This window comes from Pinus tabuliformis, chromosome 2_1 (genome assembly GCF_031772625.1).
Source record: "Pinus tabuliformis cultivar Carrire ecotype Pingquan chromosome 2_1, CPIR1, whole genome shotgun sequence".
Classification (NCBI taxonomy): Eukaryota; Viridiplantae; Streptophyta; class Pinopsida; order Pinales; family Pinaceae; genus Pinus; species Pinus tabuliformis.
In genome coordinates this window covers 314,578,260-314,604,126 of record NC_142299.1, presented here as the reverse complement: position 1 = coordinate 314,604,126, position 25,867 = coordinate 314,578,260, and the positions used below count along the sequence as shown (strand labels likewise).

Here is a 25,867-nt window from a genome sequence, read left to right as displayed (position 1 = left end):
GTCTGTTAGTGGTCCCATCTTTCTAGCTGCACATGATTACTCAGACAAGTTCAAGACCGCTATCAACATTGCAGAAGCATTACTTGAAACAATTGAGCGTATTGGCCCATACAATGTCATCCAAGTCATCACTGATAATGCTCCTAATTGTAAGGCAGCGGGAGCAATTATTGAGGATAAATACCCGAACATATTTTGGTCTGGATGTTTGGTTCACACATTGAACCTTCTGTTGCATGATATTGTCAAAAACAAAAATGAACAATACCAATGGATTGGTGATTTGTACAAGAAAGGAAAACAAATGATAAAATTTATTACAAATCATAGCAATACCCATGGCCTTTTCCGCAGTCACTCGAGATTGGAGTTGCTGAAGATTGCGAGGACTAGATTTGGTAGCTATTACCTCACCTTCAGGCGCCTTTTGAAGGTAAGAGAGGCATTAGCTAGCATGGTATCAAGTCCACATTGGCAGGTGTTAAAGGAAAGGGCTACAAATGTAGCTGACATGGCAGGTTTTGAAACGGTGGAGGAGGCCGCTCTTGATGGGCAGTTTTGGACAACTGTGAGGCAGGTATTGGATTTCACCAAGCCAATTTATCACATGATTCGGTTTGCAGATACAGACAAACCAGTGATTGGCGAGGTGTATGAGCAAATGGATACCATGTTGGGGGAAATAAAAGACATTGTTCATAATAAAGATCCCAACTTGTACAAACTGATTCATGATTGTGTGTGTGAACGGTGGAATAGGCTTAACCTTCCACTACATTGCTTGGCGTATATCCTTACGCCAAAATACTACTCTACATCTTGGTTGGGCCAACCTGCAGCAGGGGGTGGGGTTAGGACCAAACACCATTTAGATCAAGAGGTAACTAAAGGATATCTGGAAGCATTAGAAAAGTTGGTGCCTGACAGGGAGGAATGTGCAGCTGTGCACCTTGAAATAGGCAGATACTTCAGTGGCACTGGTTTGTATGGTAACTTCCATGCAATGGACGACAAAGATAAATTTGATTCTCTCACATGGTGGAAAACATATGGCGGCCACGGACTTTTGCCAAAATTGGCAAAAAAAGTTCTTTCACAGGTTGTAAATTCTTCTTCTGCAGAGAGGTGTTGGAGCACCTACAGTTATATACATAATGTGAAAAGAAACAGACTCAACGAAAACCGAGCAGAAAGCTTGGTTTATGTGCACTACAACTTGAGGTTGTTGAGCCATTACTGTGATCGGGCTAATGAAGATCCCACATATAAAATTTGGGACAATCACCCTGAGGACGACAATTTGGAGGATGGCATTGTACATATGAAGAACTAGAAGAGGAGCTTGTAAGGGATGAAAATGAAGCAGCTGCAGCAGCCATGCCACCTCCACCTCCACCATCCAGTAGCAGTGCTTGAGGCCCGAGTCTTGTTCCATTGCTGTCGCCACCTCCATCAACACCCTCGCGTGGAGGTTCTAGTTCTGGTCGTCGGTCTGTGCGGGAGACTCCTAGAAGACCACCACGACCTGCTTATACTCCTGGAGACTCTCGTGGCAAGGGCCACTTGTAGATTTACAGTTTACTTGTCTTTTTTAGTTTCTATTAGACTTTAGTTTTCATAACTGTTGAGTTTTGAGTCCTTGACTCTTGACTCTTGACTCTTTCATATCATTATGACATTATGATATTTTTTGTAAACATTATATCACTGTGACAATGAAAATTTGAAGTTTGAAGTTGGGCCTTGGCAATTATAACTCATTGGTAATGATTGTGAATTATGAATATGATGCTTTGTGAAAGACTAAAGTTGTTTCATTTCATCTCATTATTCATGTTTCATTTTATAAATTTTTAACACTTCATATCATGTTAACAGTTAGAAGTTAGGACTTAGAAATATCTTCGATATTACTTCTTGTAATGGTTAAACTTGGCTTACAAGTACAACTTTGGTGATCAATGATGATAAATCTAAGTTGCACGAAACGGGGAAACGCGGAAGCGAAACGAAACGGGGAAGCGAAACGAAACGCGACCTCCCCAAATTTTGGAAACGGGGAAACGCGAATATATATAATAATATATATATATATAGAGACAAGTCACAGCTTAGAAACCCTAAAACAGCTTCTAGAACAGCTTAGAAACCCTAAAAAAATTTAAAAACTAATTAGAAAAAAAAAAAATTTAAAAAACAAGTCATTTTTTTGGGGAAACGGGGCCCGTATGGCCTGGAAACGCGTTTCCGGCCGTACGGGCAAGTTTCCATTTCGGGAAACGTGCCTGTACGGCCGGAAACGCGTTTCCAGGCCGTACGGTACGCGGAAACGCGTTTCCGTTTCGTTTCCGGCCGGAAACGGACCCCTAGGGCACGTTTCCTGCAACTTAGTGATAAATGTTATTGAATTTTCAATTCTGAAAGCTTGAAGTTGAAACTTTAATATTGAATTTGATGAATCATGATTTATAAGACTCAATATGTTGCAGTTGTAATATGTATTTTACTAACTTGTGGACATGGTTGATGACGATTATAATTTCTAGATGATTGATGTGATATGGTTCAATGATCAATTTATGTTTTTTTATGTTTTTTATGTCTATTTCATCATTCTACATGTTTTTGTTGACATATATGTATCAAAAATTAAAAAATATAAAATATATATATATTTTTAAAAAATCGCTCCCGGATTCGCTCCCAAACCGGGAGCTTCTGAAAATGGTCGCTCCCGCTCCCGTTTTCGCTCCCACTCCCCGCTCCCGCTCCCGCTCCCAAGTAACATTGCTTCCAACATAAGTTGGTTGAAGTAGACATCTTAGGGATCCTCTACTTCTCTATTGACTCCTCACTATGAGATCCATATCATTGGGCGAGGGTGAGGTCTAAGGATTGAAAAGTTAAATTGTAATCTTGTTGTAGAGCTAATTAATAAAATTAACCAAGAGCACTTTCCATTACATTTACTTTACTTGTCTCTTGATGGTTTGAGTTTTCATATGCAAAGTCTATTCCAAAAGCAAGTATTGTAATCATTTCAAACAAGTGTTTTTTTTTTCATGTTTAAAGTCTAATTGCATATTGATGTCTTGGTTTAGCACTTCCTTTCTTTTACATTTCCAAGTTAATTACTAATTTTTGGGTTTTGGCAAGATATGTTTCACATGTTTTGATTTATAAAGTTGATTATCTCAAAAGCATTTTGTATTTTACATATCTTGTGCTAACAATTCTTATTTACATTTCAGGGTGACTTTGTTCTCTCTTATGAGAGCATTGCATTTTACTTTGAGCAAATATATCTTTAAATTGTTGAGCAAATTCCTTATAAGGCACTGGTTTTATGGTTTTTTAATCATATTAATGATTGGCATTGTTATTTCAAGTTGCTTACTTCATATTTGCTCATAAATCCTAAAAAGTAATCCATTTTCACTATAACACTCTCCTAGAAACTCACATTTTTTAAACTTAACTTTTCATTAGGAACCACCCCCCTTAGCTAACCTAGGAGATAGCTCAAACGAAGAGAGTCGAGATTAATGTGACAACCCCTTCTCTGAGTTCCCTGCTACCAACCACAACTTGTGGGGTTGAAGGCTTTTCTCAATGACTTGTAGGTAGGTGTAGGCGGCAGGGTCAACAGGGACGTTTGTCCAAAAATAACTGTGTAGATGTGTGTGATGTTTATTTCTCTCTTGTGCTGTATTTAGTTTCCGCAGTTTTATTTTGGTGTAGGCTGCAATGTATGTATTTCAGTATTTGTCGTAGAAAACTACAAGTAACTTGTTCAATTAACTTAACAAGTAGGAGAAATATTATCAGTTTGCTGCAGTAGGAATCGGGTAATCGATTTTTCACAAAAAGCCACAGAGAGGCTGATGCAGGGGCAGCACAACAATCTCTAGAGGCAAGATTGATTTGCTGAGAGGGAGAGACGTCTTCAATTCCACAGGCTGCGAAGGGGTCCCAAAGTGTTGGAGAAGCATCTTTCCAGTCAATAGAAGGCAAAACGACTTCATCACAAACCAGTTTGAGGCTAAACGTCCAACAGGGTATGCAGAGTAGCGCAGAGGCTGACGCAAAGGGTCAGAGGGCCGAATTTTCGAAGGCGAGTCGTGCTGGGAGCAATGTCACATGGTTCGGGTTCGAATTCGAATTCGATTACAATTAAGTTCGATTCGAGTTCGAATTTTTGGATGAGGTTCGAATGAGGTTCGCCATTAAGTTCGTTCATGTATATAATTTTAAAAATATATATAATAATTAAAATTATATAAATCTTTTATATTCATTTATAATTAATATATATTTATAATTTTTATCATATACTATATCAATAAATTTATAATTTTTCATAAATATACGTTATATTATTTCATAATATTTAAAATAACAATACTCTAATTTGGATAATGTAATATAATTTAAAATATATTAAAAATAATTCTTGTAAAAATATATAATTTTTAAATTAGGTTAACTTATCTTTATTATTATTATAATAATAAAAAATATACATTAGCCTATCGTAATGCCTCATATAAGCTGAGTTCAATACATTGTAATGTGTTAACATATTGTATTGCTTGTAATACATGTACGTTGAGTTCATTGTAATATTGTAATACTTCTAGAATTATAATAATGTTGACGCCTTATAATATAATGCTTTTAAAACATTATAATGTATGTAGGCAGATTCCGATACTGCAATATATTTTTGATTTCCGATACACATTATACCGAACCTTCTCGAACTTAAACGAACCTTAAGATTTTTTTTGAAATTCGACGAATTTCGGACCTCAACCTTTGGGTTCGACGAACCCTGTGACACTGGCTGGGAGTTTCCTTGTGGGTTGAGGAAAATTCCTCACTAGATTTTTGCCAGTATTTTTCTATGTAGGATTGTCAGATTTCGACATCTTGTTGTAATCAAAATTTCTCACTGTTGCATAATAATAAAACTCTTAGCTGTTGCATCGGTTTTCCCAAGTTGGGTTTTTTTCATGGGACTTTTTTCCAAAAATAATTGTGTTATTTTTATGTGTGCGATAGCATTTCTCAACTTCCAACGCATTATTATTCCACAGTATTTTATTTGTGAAGGTTGCAGTGTGTTTATTTCGATATTTGTTGTAGCAGATAAATTGTTAAATTAATTAACAATTAGGAGAAATAATACCAGTTGTTGCAATGGGATTCCGGTATTGGAATTTTCACATCCTGAACGTTGTAGCCTTGTCGGACAGTAGAATTAGGGTGATATTGCATCATTCAGATGGAGTTTATCATGATAAGGTTTAAGCCATTAAGACTACCAATCTAATGAGGACATGTAAAGTATATCTTGATAATATGCCTAGCACCTGAGATCATGGCAGGGTGTGATGCCAACGTCGTCACTAGAAAGCTAATGACAATTCGTATACTAGTATGAATTCGAGAGAGGAAAACCGCTGAGCCAAGCACTGGGTTTAAAGATTTTGAGACTCCACCTTTTAGATGATAACTAGGAGGGGCCGGGTTTGTTACAATCTGTGATTTCTTGGATCAAAAGGTATATCAAACTCCATATAGTGGACATGTGTATAACAGTTAAGGCCTTTATTTGATGCCTTATTCATATCATTTTAATGAGAGCATTCCTCAAAAGTATAACTCAGATCCCAGTTGAGCATTGATGACCCATTTTCTTTTACTCAACTAACCAGCTCTAAGCTGCCTTTTGGTATCCAATGTTTGCAAGACAAGTGGCATAGGAATATCTGACTGTTATTTGCCTTTTATTTTTAAAGAATAGTGATCCAGGACAAATTTTAGACTGTCATTGTTTCCACTTCCAATGGAGTAATAAGAAAGAGTTTGCTCTCAAGCATGTTGTTTTTTATTTTATTTTCCTTTAGACATGTAAGTAGAATTGCTCTCTTGGTATTTATTAATGACATTGAGCATGCAAGAAAGGAAGCATTTAGTAAATGTTTCTCACAAGTTTTAACTGAATACTCGTTTTTTCCCTGGCGGCTTATTTTCTTCTAGTCTATGGCATACTCAACAACCAAGGGCATTTAACCTCTACTTAAGTGATGTCTGCAAACCTAACAATTAGTCTGACACTTGAGTACAAAGTATTTAATGGTAAGAGATAGAATTCAAGTCACATGGTAAAATCCAAGTCCTCTTTGATTCTATTAATTGGGAACACAGCGAGTCAATGCAAGCCATTGACGTGTGTGGTATGTCTCATTGAAGTTTCGTAGATACAGGAGGTGTACTAATTAAATTGAACTCTGTTTTTTAATGACAAGTCCTCTATTATCAAATGCAGACAATGCTTTTCTTGACAGTTGAACCCTTTATCAAATGCAGTAGTTCTTCTCTGTTGACTCCTTATCCTCTCAACCTTAAAGAAGGAATATTTGAGCATCTCAGAAGCACACACTTTTATGCCAAAATTATGTGAATTTCAACGGAAAAATGAAATTTTCAACTTTAGATAACTTGTACAGTCCATTGTGTTGATTATTACTGAATGAGTCATAGTTTGTAAGATATAATGGTGGAAAAATATTAGAAAATTTTCCTATGGGAAGCTTCCTAAACATTTGATTAATTCAGGTATTTATAGCTAGGCTGAGCTCTCTGAGAATTCTCTGCATTGTTTTATAACAAATTCCTTACAGTAAAAGATTGTTTCCAAGCATTAGGGATAGTTGTTAACAGGTAACTAATGACAATGAATTTTCCTTTTTGATTAACAGGGTGAGGAAGGGGCTATTGTGCATTTCAGAAAAGGAGATGAAACAGTCACAATAGAAGCAAGTCTCTATATCTTCGACTTCAGTCTTTTCCTTATTTATTTTTTGTTACTATAGTAACTGTCCTCGTAAAGGCTGTGTATAGCTACTAGTTTAAAAAAATCTGATGCCAACATTGTATTATTAATTTTTCATTGGACATTAAACATGTGTACTATATCATTTGTCCAGTCAAAAGTTAATTACTTAATGTCTGCCTGTTACGAGACCTATGTTAGTATTTATGCTTTAACACCTCTAAGAGGTTTTTTGGCCTGCTTGCAAAGTCTTTTACTTTTATTTTGATTTAAGCATTGGAATTGTTTGCTGATACATTGAGTAGCTTGGCCTCTTTCTTACATGGGTAGCATTTATCCTTGGCATCTACCTCAACAGGTTTGAAATGCTGCCAGCCTAATGAAAGTGATCAATCGTACTTCTTAACATTGGATTGAGCATTGTATAACCTTGGGACAGATTGTCTTGCAGCTTCTCCATTAGCCTGAAGGCTTTGTATGTCTCCATCAAGATTGGAATAGCAATGGAATGGCAATGCTAGAGATAATGATAGTCCTTCACTAGTCACCAAAGTTTTCACATTATGCTATTTTAAATGGTTGTAAAGAACTTGCAACACTACAATCAAGAGTGATTGAAATCAAGTGTAGAGTATAATGCCTAGGAAAGTAGAGTCTCCGCACAACACATAAGATAATGGCACCTCTACAATGTAGTGGAAACATCCACTGTAAGCAATCATGTCTTTATTCTTGTGTCATGTGCCATAAGTGATATCAAGTACAAAATAGGCCTCCATAATATTGGAATGGTGTGTCTGTAATAACACAAAAACTGCCTAACCATATGGAGAGAATCTGTCAACTTCCCCCTATATAAGACTTGACAAGATCCACAAATTTAGGATATGCTTACCACTTGACACAAAAAGAGAATTGGGGTTTTAACTACTCAAACATTCTCATGTTATTTCATTAGTCAAATAGGACTAAATGAAACATAATATCTCCAAACCAATATTACAAAATTGTTGGTGATCATATACGTTATGACTGATATTCCCCTTGAAGATTGGTTAGGGAAGTAACATTACAATTATCTCCTCTTAGTGACAAGTGTAATTCCTTAATTCCAATTAGAGTCCAAAACTTAACAAATTTGAACCACACTGGTTGGTTCGAAACGCATCGACAAATGATTTTTTATGTGATTTTGCCGAAATTATTCTCACAAACATGTTATGGATCACAGAAGTCTCAACTCTAAAAAAAATTGACCTCTGTCAACGGTTTAGTCAAGCTATGAGCAATTTGGTCCTCTGTATGACAATACTCCATTTGAATGATATAATCATGGATTATTTGTTGAATGTAGCGTTGATGGACCTCAACATGTTTGGTCTTGGAGTGATAGATTGGATGATGAGCTATCTGAATAGCACCTTGATTATCACAATGAAGAGATTGCATTGATAAAGTCCAAGTTCTCCCAAAAGTTTCTGAATCCATATAGCTTCTTGCCCTGTAATGAAAATACCTACATCGTTGGCTTTAGTTGAAAAAAGTGAAATTGTCGACTACTTCTTGCTTGACCACGCAACAACTCAACCCAGAATGAAAGGATAGGTAGAAGCAAAGTTGCACTCAACTTGGTTCCAACCCAATGTGAACCTGTATATCCAACCAATTGTGTTTGTCCCCCATAACAATATTGCACACCATAATAATAAGTACCTTTCACATATCTCAAGCTATGCTTTGTTGTAATCCAATAGATTTCCTTGGGATTCTACAGATACTAAGAAACTAGATGAACAACAAAGGTAATGTCAGATCGGTTGTGACTCAAATAAAAAGGGCTTCCAACAAGTTGTCAATAGTAAATACAGAGTATTATAAAAAACGTTAGAACTTAGAAGTAACTTTAGCCAAAAATTTGACTCTAGATTGAAATGGGGTTGGGCAAGGTTTGCATTCTTCCACGTGAAACCTTTGGACAAGATCAAGTGACAAGAACATACTTTGGCTGTGAGATAACAATACCATTGTCTAATTGCAAAACTTAAATGACACGAAAGTAATCCAAGAGACCCAAATCAGCTATCTCAAAGTTTCCCTAAGTGTCTTCTTCATGTCAAGGATCATCTTAACACTCATGCATATAAACTTGTGTTTTTAAACCCGACCGGCTCAGAACCGACTAGGCCGAGTTGGTTCGAGTCGGTCAAAAAAAATTTAACCCGGCCATTGAACCGGTTCCGTCGGCTGGGTTAATACCAAGTCGGCCGAGTTGTGTATTAACCTGGCCGGGTTACGTACAGCGGCCAGTGAACCCAAAAAAATGGCTTTTTTTTTTGGATTTTCTGTAGAAATTTCTGTTTTCCCACCCCGGTTTTCAGTTTCTCCTTATTTCTCCCATGTAGTTAAATGCCCATTCCCATAACCATATATTTAACAGACTGAAAAAAATAAATATTGCTGAAAACACAAATTCTGGAAATTTTTTAGAATGCTGGAAATTGCAGAATTAAAAATCAGCAATCAAAAACAGCCATTAAAACACATTAAAACACTGATATTTTTGGTCAACTTGACCCTGGAAAAACCCCCTACAACTCTTGGGGAAAACCAGTTTGAGAGCTCTTCTTTATTTCTGAAAATTGCCTTTTTACAGTGAGAATTATTCAGCAAAAAATCAGCAAGCAAATTTACAACATATCTCATTTCCCGTGCCTCACAGCAATCTGAAAATTATAGCAAACAGGACAGCAATAAATGTTGTACGGCCTCCGTTTTGTGTGCAGAAAAATCAGCAAACTGCTCCTCGATTTTTGTGCAAAAATCTGCCTTTCACTATGTGCTGAATCAGCTGTACAAATCTGCTCAACTGCTGCCTTGGAATGTGTGCCAAGCTGCTGTCTCCTTCTCCTCCCTGCTTAGAAATCTCTCTTGCTCTCTTGCTCTCCTTCTCCCAATCTGCTCATGAAAGAATGAATGACCTTTTCCTCCTTTTCCTCCTTTAATATAACTCCAAGTGACTTTTGGGTGATCCAAGTGACTTTTGGGTGATCTCTAAATCCAATGGCTGAAATAGATTTAGATCAATGGCTGAGATTAAATGCTCATTTAAATCTCACTTTCTATTTTTTAATTCACCCCACTTTAATAAAGACCCACTTAGTCATTTATTTCCAAAGTCACTTTTCCTTTCTAATTTTTCATTGACTTTATAAAAGTCACTTTAAAATTAGACTTAATAACTTTATCACTTAAAGTCACTTTTAAATTATATTTAACTTTATAAAATTATAAAGTCACTTTAGGAGAAAAATTAAATTCTTTTGGACACTTTTCCCTAGGCCAAAGATCAAAGCCTTAGGGAACCACCTGTCCTCCGGTACCAAATTTCAACACTCCCTCTTACCGAGGAAGGTGTTCCTCACCACACCCATCTTGTCCCTGAAGTAGACATGCTTGCCCCGTGGTAAGGCTTTGGTAAGGATATCTGCAACCTGCTCATCAGTGGAAATATACTCAAGCTTCACAACTCCCTTCTGAACATAGTCTCTGATGAAATGATATCTGATCCCGATATGCTTTGACCTGTCATGAAATATTGGATTCTCCGTGAGTTTAATGCAACTCTGATTATCACAGTAAATCACTGAAGGTCTCAACGGCTGACCAAATAAGCCAAACAACATCTTGCGAAGCCAGATAGCCTCACAACTAGCTAGACTGGCTGCCATATACTCTGCTTCTGCTGAACTCAGTGCTACTGACTGCTGCTTCCGGCTGAACCATGACACTACTGCTGAACCCAACCCAAAACAACACCCTGAAGTGCTCTTCCTATCAGAAGCACAACCTGCCCAATCAGAATTAGTGTATCCTGCCAATCTCACTCCATCTCCCTGCCTGTAGTCCAGACCATAATCCACTGTCCCCTGCAAGTACCGCAAAATGTGTTTTGCAGCCACCCAGTGAACCTTCCTAGGCTCACACATAAACTGACTCATCGTGTTGACTGCAAAACAGATATCTGGTCTAGTGTTGACCAAATACATCAAGGAACCAATCAGCTGCCTGTACAATGTGGGATCCACCAACTCGGAATCCGAAGCATGAAGCTTCTTCTAGTTGGTGATCATCGGTGTCGACATGGGTCTACAATCCTCCATGTGGAATCTACTAAGGATGTCCACAATATACTTCCCTTGCCCCAGGAAGAAATGCCCCTCCTCCTGCCACACCTCCAAACCCAAAAAGTAATGCATCAAACCGATGTCCTTCATCTCAAATTCCGCCGCAAGATCTCTCTTCCAGTGCTCTATGAGTCTCTCTGCACCTGTAATGATCAAGTCATCCACATACAGCACCAGAATGAGAGGCTCCTCACCAATCACAATAAAGTAAAGGTTCGGATCTGCCTCACTCTTTGTGAAACCCATCCCCTGCAAGTATGCATCTATCCTGGAGTACCAAGCTCTGGGAGCTTGCTTCAGGCCATAAAGGGCTTTCTTCAATCTGCACACATGGGACTCCTTCCCATGCACCTCAAAGCCCTGTGGCTGCTCAATGTACACCTCCTCCTGTATGAAGCCATTGAGAAATGCGGTCTTCACATCCATCTGGTGGATCTTCCAACCTATCTCTGCTGCTATCGATATAATGGAGCGGATCGAAGTATATCGAGCCACGGGAGCGAAGGTCTCCTCATAATCAACTCCCTCTACCTGGGAGAACCCTCTAGCCACAAACCTCGCTTTGAATTTCTCAATGTTGCCATCTGCAACATGCTTTACCTTGTAAAGCCATCTGGAAGTAACCACGGATTTGCCCTCAGGCCTCGGCACCACCTCCCAAACATCATTCTTCATGATAGAAGAATACTCCTCCTACATGGCCTCTCTCCAAACCTGCTGGCTAGCTGCCTCCTCATAGCTAGAAGGCTCAGAGTCAAGGATGCTGGTAACCATCGCCATATAGCTACAAAACCTCTCAGGTGGTCTACTCTCTCTGACCGGCCTCTTCGGCTCAGCAACAGATGTGGCATCTCTCAAGGTGTCCTGAAGCCACTTGGGCTTCCTCTTCCCTGAGCGCACTTCTCCCACCGGAGAATGAAACTCCTCCTCCTCATCATCATCAGTAGCCTGAACTCCTGACTGTTTGTCTGTTGTCCTCCTGCTTGCACCTGAACCTGTAGAAGCTGAGGTACCGTGTGAACTGTCCATCAGTGGACTCCCTAGTGAACTGCTCTGTGAACTGCTCTGCATGCTGCCCGAAGCACCACCCCTCTGGCTCGGCGAGCCACTGCTCACTGACGGACCTGACATCCTCATAGATGTACCTCCGGATCCTCCTGATCCCTGCCCACTGGATCCCTGCGACTGACTCAACTGCTGTTGAGGGTCTGGCTGATCCAGATACTCTAACTCTCGTGACCTCCTAAAGGCCCTGTCCTCCTCGAACTTCACATCCCGTCTGACAACAACTCTCCTCTGTGCAGGAATGTAAATCCGAAAGGCCTTTGAGGTCTCACTATAGCCCACAAAGATACCCTTCTCTGCGGTGGGCTCTAGTTTGGTCCTCTTCTCCTTGGGTATATAGGAGTATGTAATGCATCCAAAGATATGAAGATGACCAATATCAGGCTTCTTCCCAGAGAAAGCCTCCTCCGGAGTCATGTGCCCCAAGGCACGATGCGGACTCCTGTTCTGCAAGTAAACAGCTGTGTTGCAGGCCTCTGCCCACAAGAACAATGGCAACCCCTAATCATGTAACATGGCTTTGGCAGCCTCTATGATGGATCTGTTCTTCCTCTCTGCAACCCCGTTCTGCTGGGGGTTGTAAGGAACAGTGAACTCCCTCCTAATGCCTGCCTCCGCACAATAGTCAACAAACTCTCCAAGGGTGTACTCTCCTCCATTGTCCGACCTCAAGGACTTGATCTTTCGACCTGTCTGAGTCTCCACAAGAGCTCTGAACTCCTGAAACCGCTTGAAGACCTCACTCTTGGTCTTCAAAAAATAAATCCAGGTCCTCCTGGAGTGATCATCAATGAATAAAACATAGTACTCATATCCACTCAAGGAAACATGAGACATCCGACCGCTCACATCGGAATGAATCAAATCAAGTATCCCTGTCGCTCTGCTGTCACTGCTGGGAAAAGGGGATTTGGAAAATTTGCCCATAGCACAACCTCTGCAAGTATCAAAGTGATCAGTACTGAAATCTGGCACACCTGTAGTGATCTCCCGCAATGTCCTCAAGGCTCCATGATACATATGTCCCATCCTGCGGTGCCAAATCTCACACAGCTCAGAACTGCTAGCTCTGCTGTCGGTACTACTGCTCAATGCCAAAAGGGGCTGAAATGCAAACTTGTACACCTTTGCATGGCGTACACCTATCACTCTAGCTGAATCAGCTGGAGTGCCCCTGGGATACATCAACACCTGTCCTCCCCTGAACAGTACCTCATATCCTCTGTCCTCCAAAGCTGAGACGGATATGAGGTTCTTCCTCATCCCTGGCACATAAAGAACCTCTGACACCTTCAAGGGAGGTTTGGACTCCCTCTGAAATGTCACTGTCCCCACCCCGACTGCTCTAACAACTCTGTCATCACCGAGTACTACCTCAATATCAGTGCCACTCTCTGAAAGCTCTGAGAAGTACTCCCGGACTCCTGTCATGTGACGTGAAGCCCCACTGTCCACATACCAGATACCTGTAGATGCTCCGCTAATCGAGGGAAAAGCATGCTCCCTCTGAACCTGTGTGGCAGGTGATCCTGCACTAGAGGACTCACACGTAGTGAACGCAAACTCTCGGTCAAAACGACCAGCAAAGTCCTCAATCTCTGCTAAAGCTGCCACGTCCTGGTTCTTCCCCTTCTTCTTCTTCTTCTCCGGACACACAACTGCATAGTGTCCCATCTTTTGACAATTCCAACACTTCACTTTGGAATAGTCCTTCTGTGAGTTACTCTGTTTACCTTTACCTTTGCCTTTGCCTCCACCACCGCTTGTGGAAGCCTGCTTCTTCCCTTTGCCTTTCTTGCCTCCTGCCACCAGTGCTACATCCTCATCCTGCTCAACTGGCTTGGCTGCCCCAAGCTGACCTTTCCTGATCTCTGTCTGAATGCAATCATCCCAAAACCTTTCCCATGTGGGAAGGGTCTCACGTGCACAAACCCCATCAGCAAAGTTCAACCATGAACGGGGGAGGCCATTCACTGCAATCCGCACCAACTCAGTGGGTGGAATGGCCTCTCCAATCGCTGCCAACTCATCTCTCACATTGGTAATCTTTGTGAGATATCCCGCTGCACTATCATTCCCCATCTTAATGTTATTCAGCTTCTCCTTCAGGACCATCTTCCGGTTCTCATTGGTACTCTGGTAGAGATTGGACAATGCTGTCCACATCTCATGGGCATTGCTCTTTCCTCTCACATGAGGAATGCAATGGTCTTTGATTCCGTCTAGAATCAGCCTCTTACCCTTATTGTTCTTCTTTTTATACTCAGCCAACTGAGTAACATCAGTGGGCACAACAACAGGGTTCTGTGCGGTATGCACCATGATATCCCAGACTTCTGCCTCCTCAAAGATACTCTGCATTCTCTCCTTCCAAACGCTGTAATTTATATGCCCATCCAGCCTATCCTCCACCCTCAATCCCAATGACATCCTGCTGTCCTAAAACTGAAAAATAGCACTGCTGTAGTAAAGATAAAACTGCTGTTTATGAAAAAATCAGCTTGCTGGAATTTTCTGAGTGAAAAATCAGCAACTGTAATTTTTCCTTTTGCTGTCCCAAACTGCCCTTCAGCACTCAAGCTCTGATACCATGTAGAAATTTCTGTTTTCCCACCCCGGTTTTTAGTTTCTCCTTATTTCTCCCATGTAGTTAAATGTCCATTCCCATAACCATACATTTAACCAATGTTTTACAACTTCGACTCGGCCGAGGATCGACTCCGACTCCGACTCCGACTCGGTAATGACTCGGCCGGCTCGATTTCAATGACTCGGTCGTTGTAAAAAATACATTAAATATTTATTTTTTTTATAAAAAAACATAATTTTAAATATTTTAAACATAATTTTAAAGATTTTCATTCATGTTTCCAAACACACAGCATTATAATATAGATGGAAGACAACATATGATCAAAGTAGGCTCATGAACCAATCCATTATATCAAAATGGTACCCAATGGCAATACATAGTCAACTGTCATACATGATCAAAGACTCAAAACAAAATACAAATAACCAAGGAGGCTAGAAATGGCCTCTACAACAAAAGTAAACTGTGATGCTGAGTAGACTCCAATACTAGTACTACTGGCTAGTAGCTACTGCCAGAGGAGCCAATATCATCTCGACCAATCTCTGGATCAGACTCATCATCATCATCAGAGCCAGACAAGGGGCCCCATGCCTCCTCATCATCATCATCGTCTCCAACTGCAACTGTAGAAGTGGTGCCAGTACCACTAGCAGGCTGTGCAGCAGATGCAAGCTGAGATAGAGTAGATATGCGGCTGCGCTTCTGTCGTGGCTGAGCAGAGGAAGCACCTACAACTGGAGTCCTACTCCTTGCTGCCGCTGGCTGTGAGACTGAGGCTGGTGGATCGGGATCTGCATTCAACTGAACAGGCTGAATTTGATGTTGCAGTTCAAGTTCATCAAGATCCTCATCAGGATCAAACTCTGGTGCACGACTCTCCACTACCCAATCTGATGTTGGATCAATGTCTTCCAACACAATGGGATCTGAATCAGGTCTTTTGTTCAGCAATTGGTTCCGTCTGAGCCGAAGGTTGTATTGGACAAAAACTAGATCATTCAACCGTTTTTGCTCCAAACGGTTTCTCTTCTTTGTGTGAATCCTCTCAAAGACAGACCAATTGCGCTCACACCCAGATGCACTGCAAGTTTGACTCAAAATACGAATTGCAAACTTTTGCAATTGAGGGCACTGGCCACCAAAGGCCTCCCACCATTGTGCTGCAAAAAACATAGGAGTGTAATGAATTATGAGTTAGATGAAGGCTGAAGCTCAACAAAATTACAAATTATATCTAACTTTCAAATTATAAATGATTTAACAAACTTTAGTCTTTAATAAAAAAAGTAAAACTGTAAAACCATTAAGAAATTGAAAATTGAAATTTTTGTTTACCTGGCTCATCTGCTTCTCTTGCAATCTTTGCTAGGTTCTTCCCAAAGGTACCTGTTGCATTGCTGAAGGATGTGACCTGTTGATGTATCTGCAGCTGATCAGACTCCGATGGGATCATGCGTTCAATGCAATCAACCAGTCCATCTCTGACCTCCCCCCTCAAAGCTCCTGACTCCTTAGCTCTATAATGATACCGTGGGTTCAAAAAATACCCAGCTGCATGTATAGCGCGATGGAGTTGATTGTTCCATCTTTCATCAATGATTGCCCAAATGGGCCCATACTTTGCCACTCTATCCTTGTATGCTGTCTTTATTTGCTCCTTTGCTTGATCCATAGCCTCATAAATGAAGCCCATAGCCAACCTTTCCCCATCCACCAACCGCAACACCTTAACCAGTGGCTCAGCAAGCTTCACAATCTCTGCTGCCTTTCTCCAAAAAGTTTCATCATGGACTTTCCTTTTCAATTCTCTGCCTTCTGGTTTGTTAGACCAATTGGTTTGATTCCATTCATCACTGGAAAACATCTTTTGCAAGTTTCTATGTTGGGAAAGCATAGATTGCAATGTCAAAAAATGTGTAGCAAATCTAGTGATGGCAGGCCTAATAATATCCTTGCCTCCAGTGTGTTTCCTCATGAGACTCAAAACCAGTGTATGATTGTAGATAAATTTTGTTATGCTTTTGGCATTATCTACAGTGTTTCTGACCCAATCTAATTTTCCAATATCCTCAAGCATGAGGTCTATGCAATGTGCAGCGCATGGGGTCCAAAAGATGGTCTTGTGTTTTTCCTCTAACAGTTTACCAGCAAGAACATAGTTAGAGGCATTGTCTGTGATGATTTGAACAACATTAGCCACCCCCACCTCCTCAATAACCTCATCCAATAGCTGAAACAACAAGTGGCCATCTTTTACCTTATCAGATGCATCAACTGATTTTAAAAACATGGTTCCCTGTGGGCAGAAGACAAGAAAGTTTATGATGGTACGGTTTCTTTGATCAGTCCATCCATCTGACATGATGGTACACCCTGTTCTTGCCCATGAGTCCCTGAACTCTTGCAAATACTCATTAATGGATTGAATTTCTTTCTGCAAACGAACCCCCCTTAGCTCTTGCATAGTAGGGCCTTTGAAGCCTTTTCCAGCAGCATGTATGGCATCAAACATAGGCTCATAATATGGTGAACGAGCAGCATTAAAGGGGATATCAGCATCATACCACCATCTAGCTATGTAGTCACAAGCAGTCTCCCTCAATTCTTTCTTCCAATGGTCATCTAAAGTGGGCTGAATTTGACCTTTACTAACTTCAGGACCATGTGCATCTGATGGAGAGGAGGGAGTGAAATAACTTTTGATAGTCACATCACCCTTCATTCTACCCTTTCCCTTATCTTGAACAGAACCAAAAGAGGGAGGAACATAACGGAAAGGGTTGGATGCCTCAGTTTGAGGGATAGAGGAAGAACCCTCAAAATCATAGTGGGGGTTGGTAGCCATCATTCTTTGTATCTCCCTCTTCCTCCCAATCTCAGCCTGTATCTCTTGTTTCCTAGCCTTATCTTCTTTAAATTTTTCAAAGCTGGCCACCAAATTCTTTCTAATCTCCCCAATTTCATCAGAGGGACATGCGGTAATTTGGCTTTTAATCCCTGCCAAGTGTTGTTTCAGCCTATGAATCCCCCCAGGACCTGCCTTAATTTTCTTATGGCAAAACTTGCAACACATCTGACTATCAACCATTTCAACATATGCCCAAGCAGGATCTTTTGCTCTAGGTGCCATTTTTTGACTAGGAAAACAATCTGAAAATGAAAAAAAAAAATTGATTCAATGTTCATTTATTTGACAAAAAACACTCTCTAAGCTTTCTTGATATGCACCTAAAATTTACTAAGCAAAAACAGATTTGTAAGGGTGGAAAAAAATACCTCCAGGCACAAACTGCCTCCTCAAGCTTGCTCCAAAAATCAGCTCCTCAATGCTGCTCCAAATGGCTGCCCAAGAAGCTCCTCACTCCAGCTACAATGCTCCTCCAAGACTCCTCACTGCTGCTCCAAAACAAGCTCAAGAACTGCTCACTAATTCTCAAAGAAGACTCTCACTCAAATGCATAAGACTGCTGTGAGTGAATGAGAGCATTTGGCTGTCTTAAATAGGGTTTGGGAGGGGGAAATGGACCCCAAAAGCACTTAACAATTTACCTAAACCCTTTGGAATCCATAAACTGATTTTAACTTTACCACAAATCCAAAAAAAAGTGAAAAAAAATCATGATTTACCCTGCCCAGCCAGTTTTCATTGACTCGGCCTGGTCAATACGGACTCGGCCTGGTCATTGGATGACTCGGCCGAGTCATAGTTGACTCGGTCAACCGAGCCGGTTTGCTGGCCTGGTCACAAATTTTTTTAATGGCTCGGTATGACCCGGCCGTTTCCGAGTTGACTCGGCCTGGTTGTAAAACAATGCATTTAACAGACTGAAAAAAATAAATATTGCTGAAAACACAAATTCTGGAAATTTTTCAGAATGCTGGAAATTGCAGAATTAAAAATCAGCAATCAAAAACAGCCATTAAAACACATTAAAACACTGATATTTTTGGTCAACTTGACCCTGGAAAAACCCCCTACAACTCTTGGGGAAAACCAGTTTGAGAGCTCTTCTTTATTTTTGAAAATTGCCTTTTTACAGTGAGAATTATTCAGCAAAAAATCAGCAAGCAAATTTACAACTTATCTCCTTTCTCGTGCCTCACAGCAATCTGAAAATTATAGCAAACAGGACAGCAATAAATGCTGTACGGCCTCCGTTTTGTGTGCAGAAAAATCAGCAAACTGCTCCTTGATTTTTGTGCAAAAATCTGCCTTTCACTATGTGCTGAATCAGCTGTACAAATCTGCTCAACTGCTGCCTTGGAATGTGTGCCAAGCTGCTGTCTCCTTCTCCTCCCTGCTCAGAAATCTCTCTTGCTCTCTTGCTCTCCTTCTCCCAATCTGCTCATGAAAGAATGAATGACCTTTTCCTCCTTTTCCTCCTTTAATATAACTCCAAGTGACTTTTGGGTGATCCAAGTGACTTTTGGGTGATCTCTAAATCCAATGGCTGAAATAGATTTAGATCAATGGCTGAGATTAAATGCTCATTTAAATTTCACTTTCTATTTTTTAATTCACCCCACTTTAATAAAGACCCACTTAGTCATTTATTTCCAAAGTCACTTTTCCTTTTTAATTTTTCATTGACTTTATAAAAGTCACTTTAAAATTAGACTTAATAACTTTATCACTTAAAATCACTTTTAAATTAGATTTAACTTTATAAAATTATAAAGTCACTTTAGGAAAAAAATTAAATTCTTTTGGACACTTTTCCCTAGGCCAAAGATCAAAGCCTTAGGGAACCACCTGTCCTCCGGTACCAAATTTCAACATTTTCGGGGACTGCCTGGGCTTCCCTGTCTGACTCATGGGTTTCCCTATCTGACTCTGATCCCTAGTATTGATATGCTATTCATGGTAATGTTAAATTCTTAAATTTTTAACATTACCATGAAATGACTCAGGATGTTTGAGAGTGGTTCCAGCGTCGTTGGATTTCATATGGAGAAAGTAGAATTTTAGGTTTCATTCAAAATCTAGCAGACTTATCAGTTTTTCAGGATTTCAGGATTGGGGGATTGCAATGTTTCCATTGAATTTTCTCATGTATTAGGGTATGGAACTCGTATTTAATCAAGAGCACCAATCCCTCTATGTACCTTGATGTTAGTGACATTGGTTGTCGAACTCCTCTGAGATTCGCTCTCAAACCGGGAGCTTCTGAAAATGTTGCTCCCGCTCCCAAGTAACACTGAGCTGGATGATGTTGGCAACTCTAGTAGTAGCCAGGGCCCAGTGGTACTAGTCACAGACTTTTGTTGTAGAGGCCATTTCTAGCCTCCTTGGTTATGTGTTTTTGTTTGGATCTCTATATCATCATCGTGTATGTATTGGACAATGCACTAGGTGCCATTTTGATATAATGGATATATTCATGAGCCTACTTTGATCATATGTTGTCTTCTATGATCTATCTATATTCTACTGCTGTGTGTTTGGAAACATGAATGAAAATCTTTAAAATTATGTGTTTTTAAAAAAATAAATATTTAATGTATTTTTTACAACGACCAAGTCATTGAAATCGAGCCGGCCGAGTTGATACGGAGTCGGAGTTGGAGTCGGAGTCAACCCTCGGCCGAGTCGGAGTCAGAGTTTTAAAACATTGTTATAAAGTCATATATGTACAAGACAAGTATCATGATGTCACTATTAATATTCTTCAAATATGGGTTGGGATTAGAATAGCAACAATATAAGCCATTAGAAAGGAAGAATTTATCATTCTACCATACCCTGGGGCCTTGCTGTTGCCCATATCATGACTATTTTGAGTTTCGACTTACACACAAGTTGAGAAGTGCCATCACTTGCAAAACCTGGAGGCTATTTCATATAAATTTCTTCTCAAAAATCCCCGTTAAAGAATGTTGATTTTATATCCATCTGATGAAGATTCCACTGGAAGCTAGCAACAACAAAAAGAGTGATTTTAGCAGTATCCATTTTGGCAATTAGGGCAATAGTTTTGGTGTAGTCAATAGCTTCCTTCTGTGAAAACTTAGAGTATAAATATGATTCTCCAAAATTTTCCTGTTCCTTATGAGGTATTTCAACCTACTCAGCTCAGTACCTGAAATATGCCTAAATGTTAGTCGGCAAATGTTCTCTTGGTATGATTTTCGTAATGCTTTGATTATGGAATGAAAAGAGTTGGTTGATCTTGGTAAGAGCAGTTCCAAATTGACTGCTCATAGTGCCAAAGAGAAGCAGAAGAATAACTCTAGTTCTCCCCAGCATTGTCAAAGTCCCAAAAGGAGACATCCCTCTCTTGCGTCACAACAGCAGAAGCGAAAGGGAAAGACACAGTGAAACTCAAAACATGGTTACTGTGGCAAGCATAAGCATATAGAAGACGTATGCTATAAATTGTTGAAATTCCTCATGAAGTAGACAGTTTGCCTTTCTATTTCTTATCAGAAGCTTGGTAATTCCCAACATCCTGGTAAGGCCTTTAATGCTATGACTATCTGACTGCACAAGATGTTCTGATACCATGATGAAATTACATGCACAAAATAATGCGTAGGTACATAGTCTCCACAGAACACACAAGATAATAACACTAGATCTATAGTGGTTAAACCTCAACAATGTACAGGAAACATCCACTCTCAATAGTCAGGGCTTTATTCTTGTGTTACACTCCATAAGTGATGTCAGATACATAAGAGTGCTCCATTATGTGGGAGTTATGCGATCGTAATAATAGAATAATCACTTCACCATACTGAGAGAATATCTCAACTTCCACAAATTTAGGAGCTGAGAACAACTTAATACAAGAATAGAATTGGGTCTTTAACTACCCAGACAATGTCATGTTTTATTTCATTAGTCAAATAAGATTAAATGAAACAGAAACTTAAGACAATTTTACAAAATTATCTGTGATGATATACATTATCACTAACATGACAAACATTCTCCATTAAACCTGTTTATCCTGGATATGTAGTCTTTCATTTTGGTGTTTACTTCTTCTCTTATGGAGGCTCAGTTAGATGTGACGGAATTCCCTTTCTTAATGGAATTACTAGATTGGCAATCTCCCTCAACCTGGCCTTATATAAATCTGTCCTGGCATAGAGGCCACCTTGTTCGTGGTTCATATCTGAAGGGAAAGGTGATGAAAAAGTATGTCCTTTAGTGCTCTACAAGAACATGTAAGTGTCAAGAATATTTTGTGACTTTTCAATTCCACTAGGTACATAATAAGCTGTCAATAGCATTTGTGTTAGCGAATGGAATGCACTTTCAGAAAGGATGGGCACCTTGCCATTCCTTTATCACAACTCTTAGAAAGTTGTCGATTTTGAATGTAAAAGAATAATGAGAAGCTCTCAACTAGTTGTTTGCACAAATCTGTACACATGCTACATTTCTCTTTCACAGGTCATAGGTATTTCTATCTGATTTCTTAGAAAAGTAATACATTTAGTATTGAATCTGATGGCACATTGGCACATTATAAACAGGCTCCTCTGGTCATAGCTGCAGATGGGATACATTCCACCATCAGAAGAGTTTTATTTGGTGGAATAGCACCTCATGATAATGGAAGGACAATGTGGCGAGCTATAATTGATGGAAAGCTCTGTTCACATAAGGTCTTTCTCAACTTTACTTATATTTCTTTTAATTGAGGGTGGAAGGAATCTATCCTTAATTTAAGTTGTGATTATTTGATCTAGATAATGGCAAAGAAGATTTTCACAAGTATGGAGAGAACTGTTAGCCTCTAGAGAATGCTAATATTAATTTATGTAAGCCTGTTAGTGGAATGCTAAACCATATTTTGATTTTTCGGATTGCTCCATTCTTAATGATTTGATCATGTTTTGTCAAGGCCTTGACGATGGGAAGTTTTGCAACATTGCAAAATGGCCGGACTGTTTTTATAGTAAATGGTGTACAAGGTAAACTGTACTGGGCCTTCAGCGTGACGGATGAAGTTACTCAAGGAGAAGCTAGAATTCGTTCTAGAGATCAGAAAGAGGCAAAAGAAAGGTTGCTTAAATATTATGAAGGCTGGGATGTTGCTACCGACATCATTCAGGTAATTTAATTGAAACTCGAGACCATTTAATCTTTGTCAATTAAGATTCTCCAGTAAGAGTACACTGGGTTAAGTAAAACCTTTTCTTGTGTTTTGTTTTCCATTACTATCCAAAGATTTTAAATGGCCAGTATACTAACTCTAATCAATAAGAGACAATAAATGAACCAATATGTCCTTTGCAGGCCACAAATCCAGAACTTATCCTGGAGCGCAGGGTGCTAGATGTTCCTGTACTTCCAAAGTGGTCATGTGGCCATGTTGTTCTTCTTGGAGGTGAACTTTATAACTTCTGGAAGCAAATTTATGAGAGTTCTGTAGTAATTCATATCTCACATTACTTCTTGCAACTATGTTTCTACTATCTTTGCAAAATATATCATGTTGACCTTGTTTTAAAGTGTTCCTCTGCTATTTATAACAGAAAATGTTCCAGCTTGTTTACTGACCGTAGTAACACGATATATACTATCTAACAATGGTTTGCAATTTTTCATCTTCTGTCAGATGCAGCACATGCTGTAACACCATCATTTGGTCAAGGAGCTAATCTTGCTTTTGAGGATGGACTAGAGCTTGCTAAACAGATTGTGACTTCTTCTGACTTAAGGTTGATGTATTTTTTTTCTTTTGTCTTCCTTCGAAAATTATAAGTAGAAAATGAAATGTCAATTACATAAATGCATGGAAATGAAAATTTTCTTTAACCAACTCTTTTATTTTCTTGAGAAGAAAATGAAACATCAATGACATAAATGCTTCTGAATGCATAAACTCTTTAACGGACTTTCTCATGATCACTTTGGGAATTGTTAGATAATTATGGTTGCGAGGACTTATATTTTCAGTGATTAATATTAAATATGTTAGTGTGATGTACTAATTCTTGGATTTGTTTTGTTTGGAAAACCTCGTTTGATACATTAGAAGTGCTAAACAGATTGTGACTTCTTCTGACTTAAGGTTGATGTATTTTTTTTCTTTTGTCTTCCTTCGAAAATTATAAGTAGAAAATGAGATGTCAATTACATAAATGCATGGAAATGAAAATTTTCTTTAACCAACTCTTTTATTTTCTTGAGAAGAAAATGAAACATCAATGACATAAATGCTTCTGAATGCATAAACTCTTTAACGGACTTTCTCATGATCACTTTGGGAATTGTTAGATAATTATGGTTGCGAGGACTTATATTTTCAGTGATTAATATTAAATATGTTAGTGTGATGTACTAATTCTTGGATTTGTTTTGTTTGGAAAACCTCGTTTGATACATTAGAAGTGCCTTTGAAGCATATGAAAAAGCACGAATACCACGTGCCTCTATAATTTCGGAAAAATCTCAGTCAATGGGTGTCAGACAAACTGATGAATTCTACAACTGGCTATACACTGCTGTTCCTGAGGTCTAAGCATGGTAAGTGTTTACAACAGAATCAGTTTCGTTTCCGCCCCAGTACTGTTCTGTTTCTGTTGGCATATTATTTTGATCAATGAAGTGATATAAAGTGCTAGCATTCCTGCATTTGAATTTTTAGTTTCCTGCTTCTACTCTAAACTACATTAGGTTTAGATAATTTCAGTTTCATTGGAAACTATTTATATTTTAGCATATGTTTAGTTCATCGCTGATTTAGGTGCTTCATAATAATACATGTTTCAAAACTCACAGGGCAAAGGGATTTTTGGAACATGCATTCATGTCTAGACTTTCTCTGTTCGGAGAGTAAGTAAACATTGAGTATCTTCTACTGCAAAACTTCTCAATATTATACCATCCACATCGTCCATATGATAACGTGGTTTCATGATTTTCAGCTAAACTGTCAATCATGAATTTTCTTTTGATAGAGGTTGAGTGCGGTTATTACATTCTTGTTTTTGTTACCTTGTTCTAATATTTGAATTGCAGAACATGTGGAGCTGAATACGGTGACATTGAAAGGTACATGCATGGTTCAATAGCTACCAGGACAGACTGCTGGTTAATCCGTGGGTTGCTAAGGCACATGAATATTTTCGTTGGGCTTGTTAGTGATGCGGATCACCAAAGCCGTGGCATATGATACTCTTCTATTTTTATTTCTTCCTTCTGCTATGGGAAATATTCATAATAGTTATGCTTTAATGATTCCTTTATCCATGAACTTCTTAAGATATAGACTTGGCATTACAGCGCCACAAGCATGTGTAAGATATAACTCAAATTTAATAGCCATCCACTGACTCTGAAGGGAATCATGATTCTTACACAGTGAACTTATAATATCAAGAATTGAGACCTTTAGTTCATTCAGGTCAATTCAGTAAAAACACTCCAACTAGTTGTGATAAATTCAGGTTTTAAAGCCAACTCATCCTTACTCCATTGGTCAGTTAACTAGTGAACTTGGTCTGTAGAATCTTTCCTGCCATAGGGAAGTCATTGTTCTCCATGTCTTGTGCTTCATTAATGAAGTATCCATATATCAATCTTCAACATGGCATAATTTAAAACCTTTATATAAGATATCATTAGGTTAATTTAGCAGAAATGCTCCGAACAGGCATGTCAAGCTTTGTTTTGAAGTACAATGGCCCTTATTTCGTTGGTTAATTAACTAATCTACTTTGGTATGTAATACTTGGTATCTAAAATCAAAGAGCGTTGCAAGACATCCTAAAATATGCAATACGTTTTTTTCGTTTCAATCAACAAAAACATATTAATTTTCTTTTCAAGTACCGTCCAAGGATTTATTTTTCTAATAATCATGGAGAAAATACTGCTTATTTGTACAGGAAAAATCAAAGTTGTACAAAATGAATAACATTCTACCTTAATGCAGATAATGCTGCAACAAGGTCGGAATAGACTACAACAGATACATTTTTTGCATCCTTGATTAACAAAACTCCTTTGGCCTTGGTTTGATCACTTGTGTCTTCTAGTACTGAAGTTTGAAATGCATGATCTGAACCCACAATTCCATCCAAGATAAACTTGGTGCAGCACCTCCAAAGTAAGTACAAAACCTATGAGTGAACGCAATGCCAAACTTAGGAAAGATGGGTAAATAAAAGAGGAAATTCGATGGGTAGTGGGAAGTGGTGGCCACTCTGAAAATTCTATCA

The 25,867-nt window shown here is 39.1% G+C and overlaps 1 protein-coding gene across 5 annotated transcripts in view; it reads left to right on the top strand.

Annotated features, from left to right (window-relative positions):
• The window catches only part of LOC149200115 (uncharacterized), a 346,691-nt gene extending 321,575 nt beyond the window's left edge, over positions 1-25,116 (top strand). For 3 of the 5 annotated variants that reach the window (XM_089402590.1, XM_089402594.1, XM_089402593.1), the window contains 8 exons: positions 6,768-6,824; positions 22,172-22,303; positions 22,543-22,752; positions 22,938-23,028; positions 23,260-23,362; positions 24,033-24,170; positions 24,426-24,479; positions 24,666-25,116. In XM_089402590.1, the coding sequence (XP_089258716.1) occupies positions 6,768-6,824; positions 22,172-22,303; positions 22,543-22,752; positions 22,938-23,028; positions 23,260-23,362; positions 24,033-24,165 (726 nt within the window). In that variant the 3' untranslated portion in view covers positions 24,166-24,170; positions 24,426-24,479; positions 24,666-25,116. Of the gene's footprint in view, positions 1-6,767; positions 6,825-22,171; positions 22,304-22,542; positions 22,753-22,937; positions 23,029-23,259; positions 23,363-24,032; positions 24,171-24,425; positions 24,484-24,665 lie in introns of all 5 variants that reach the window. The other 2 variants (XM_089402591.1, XM_089402592.1) reach the window with 2 other exon arrangements.
• The last annotated feature ends 751 nt before the right edge of the window (positions 25,117-25,867 follow it).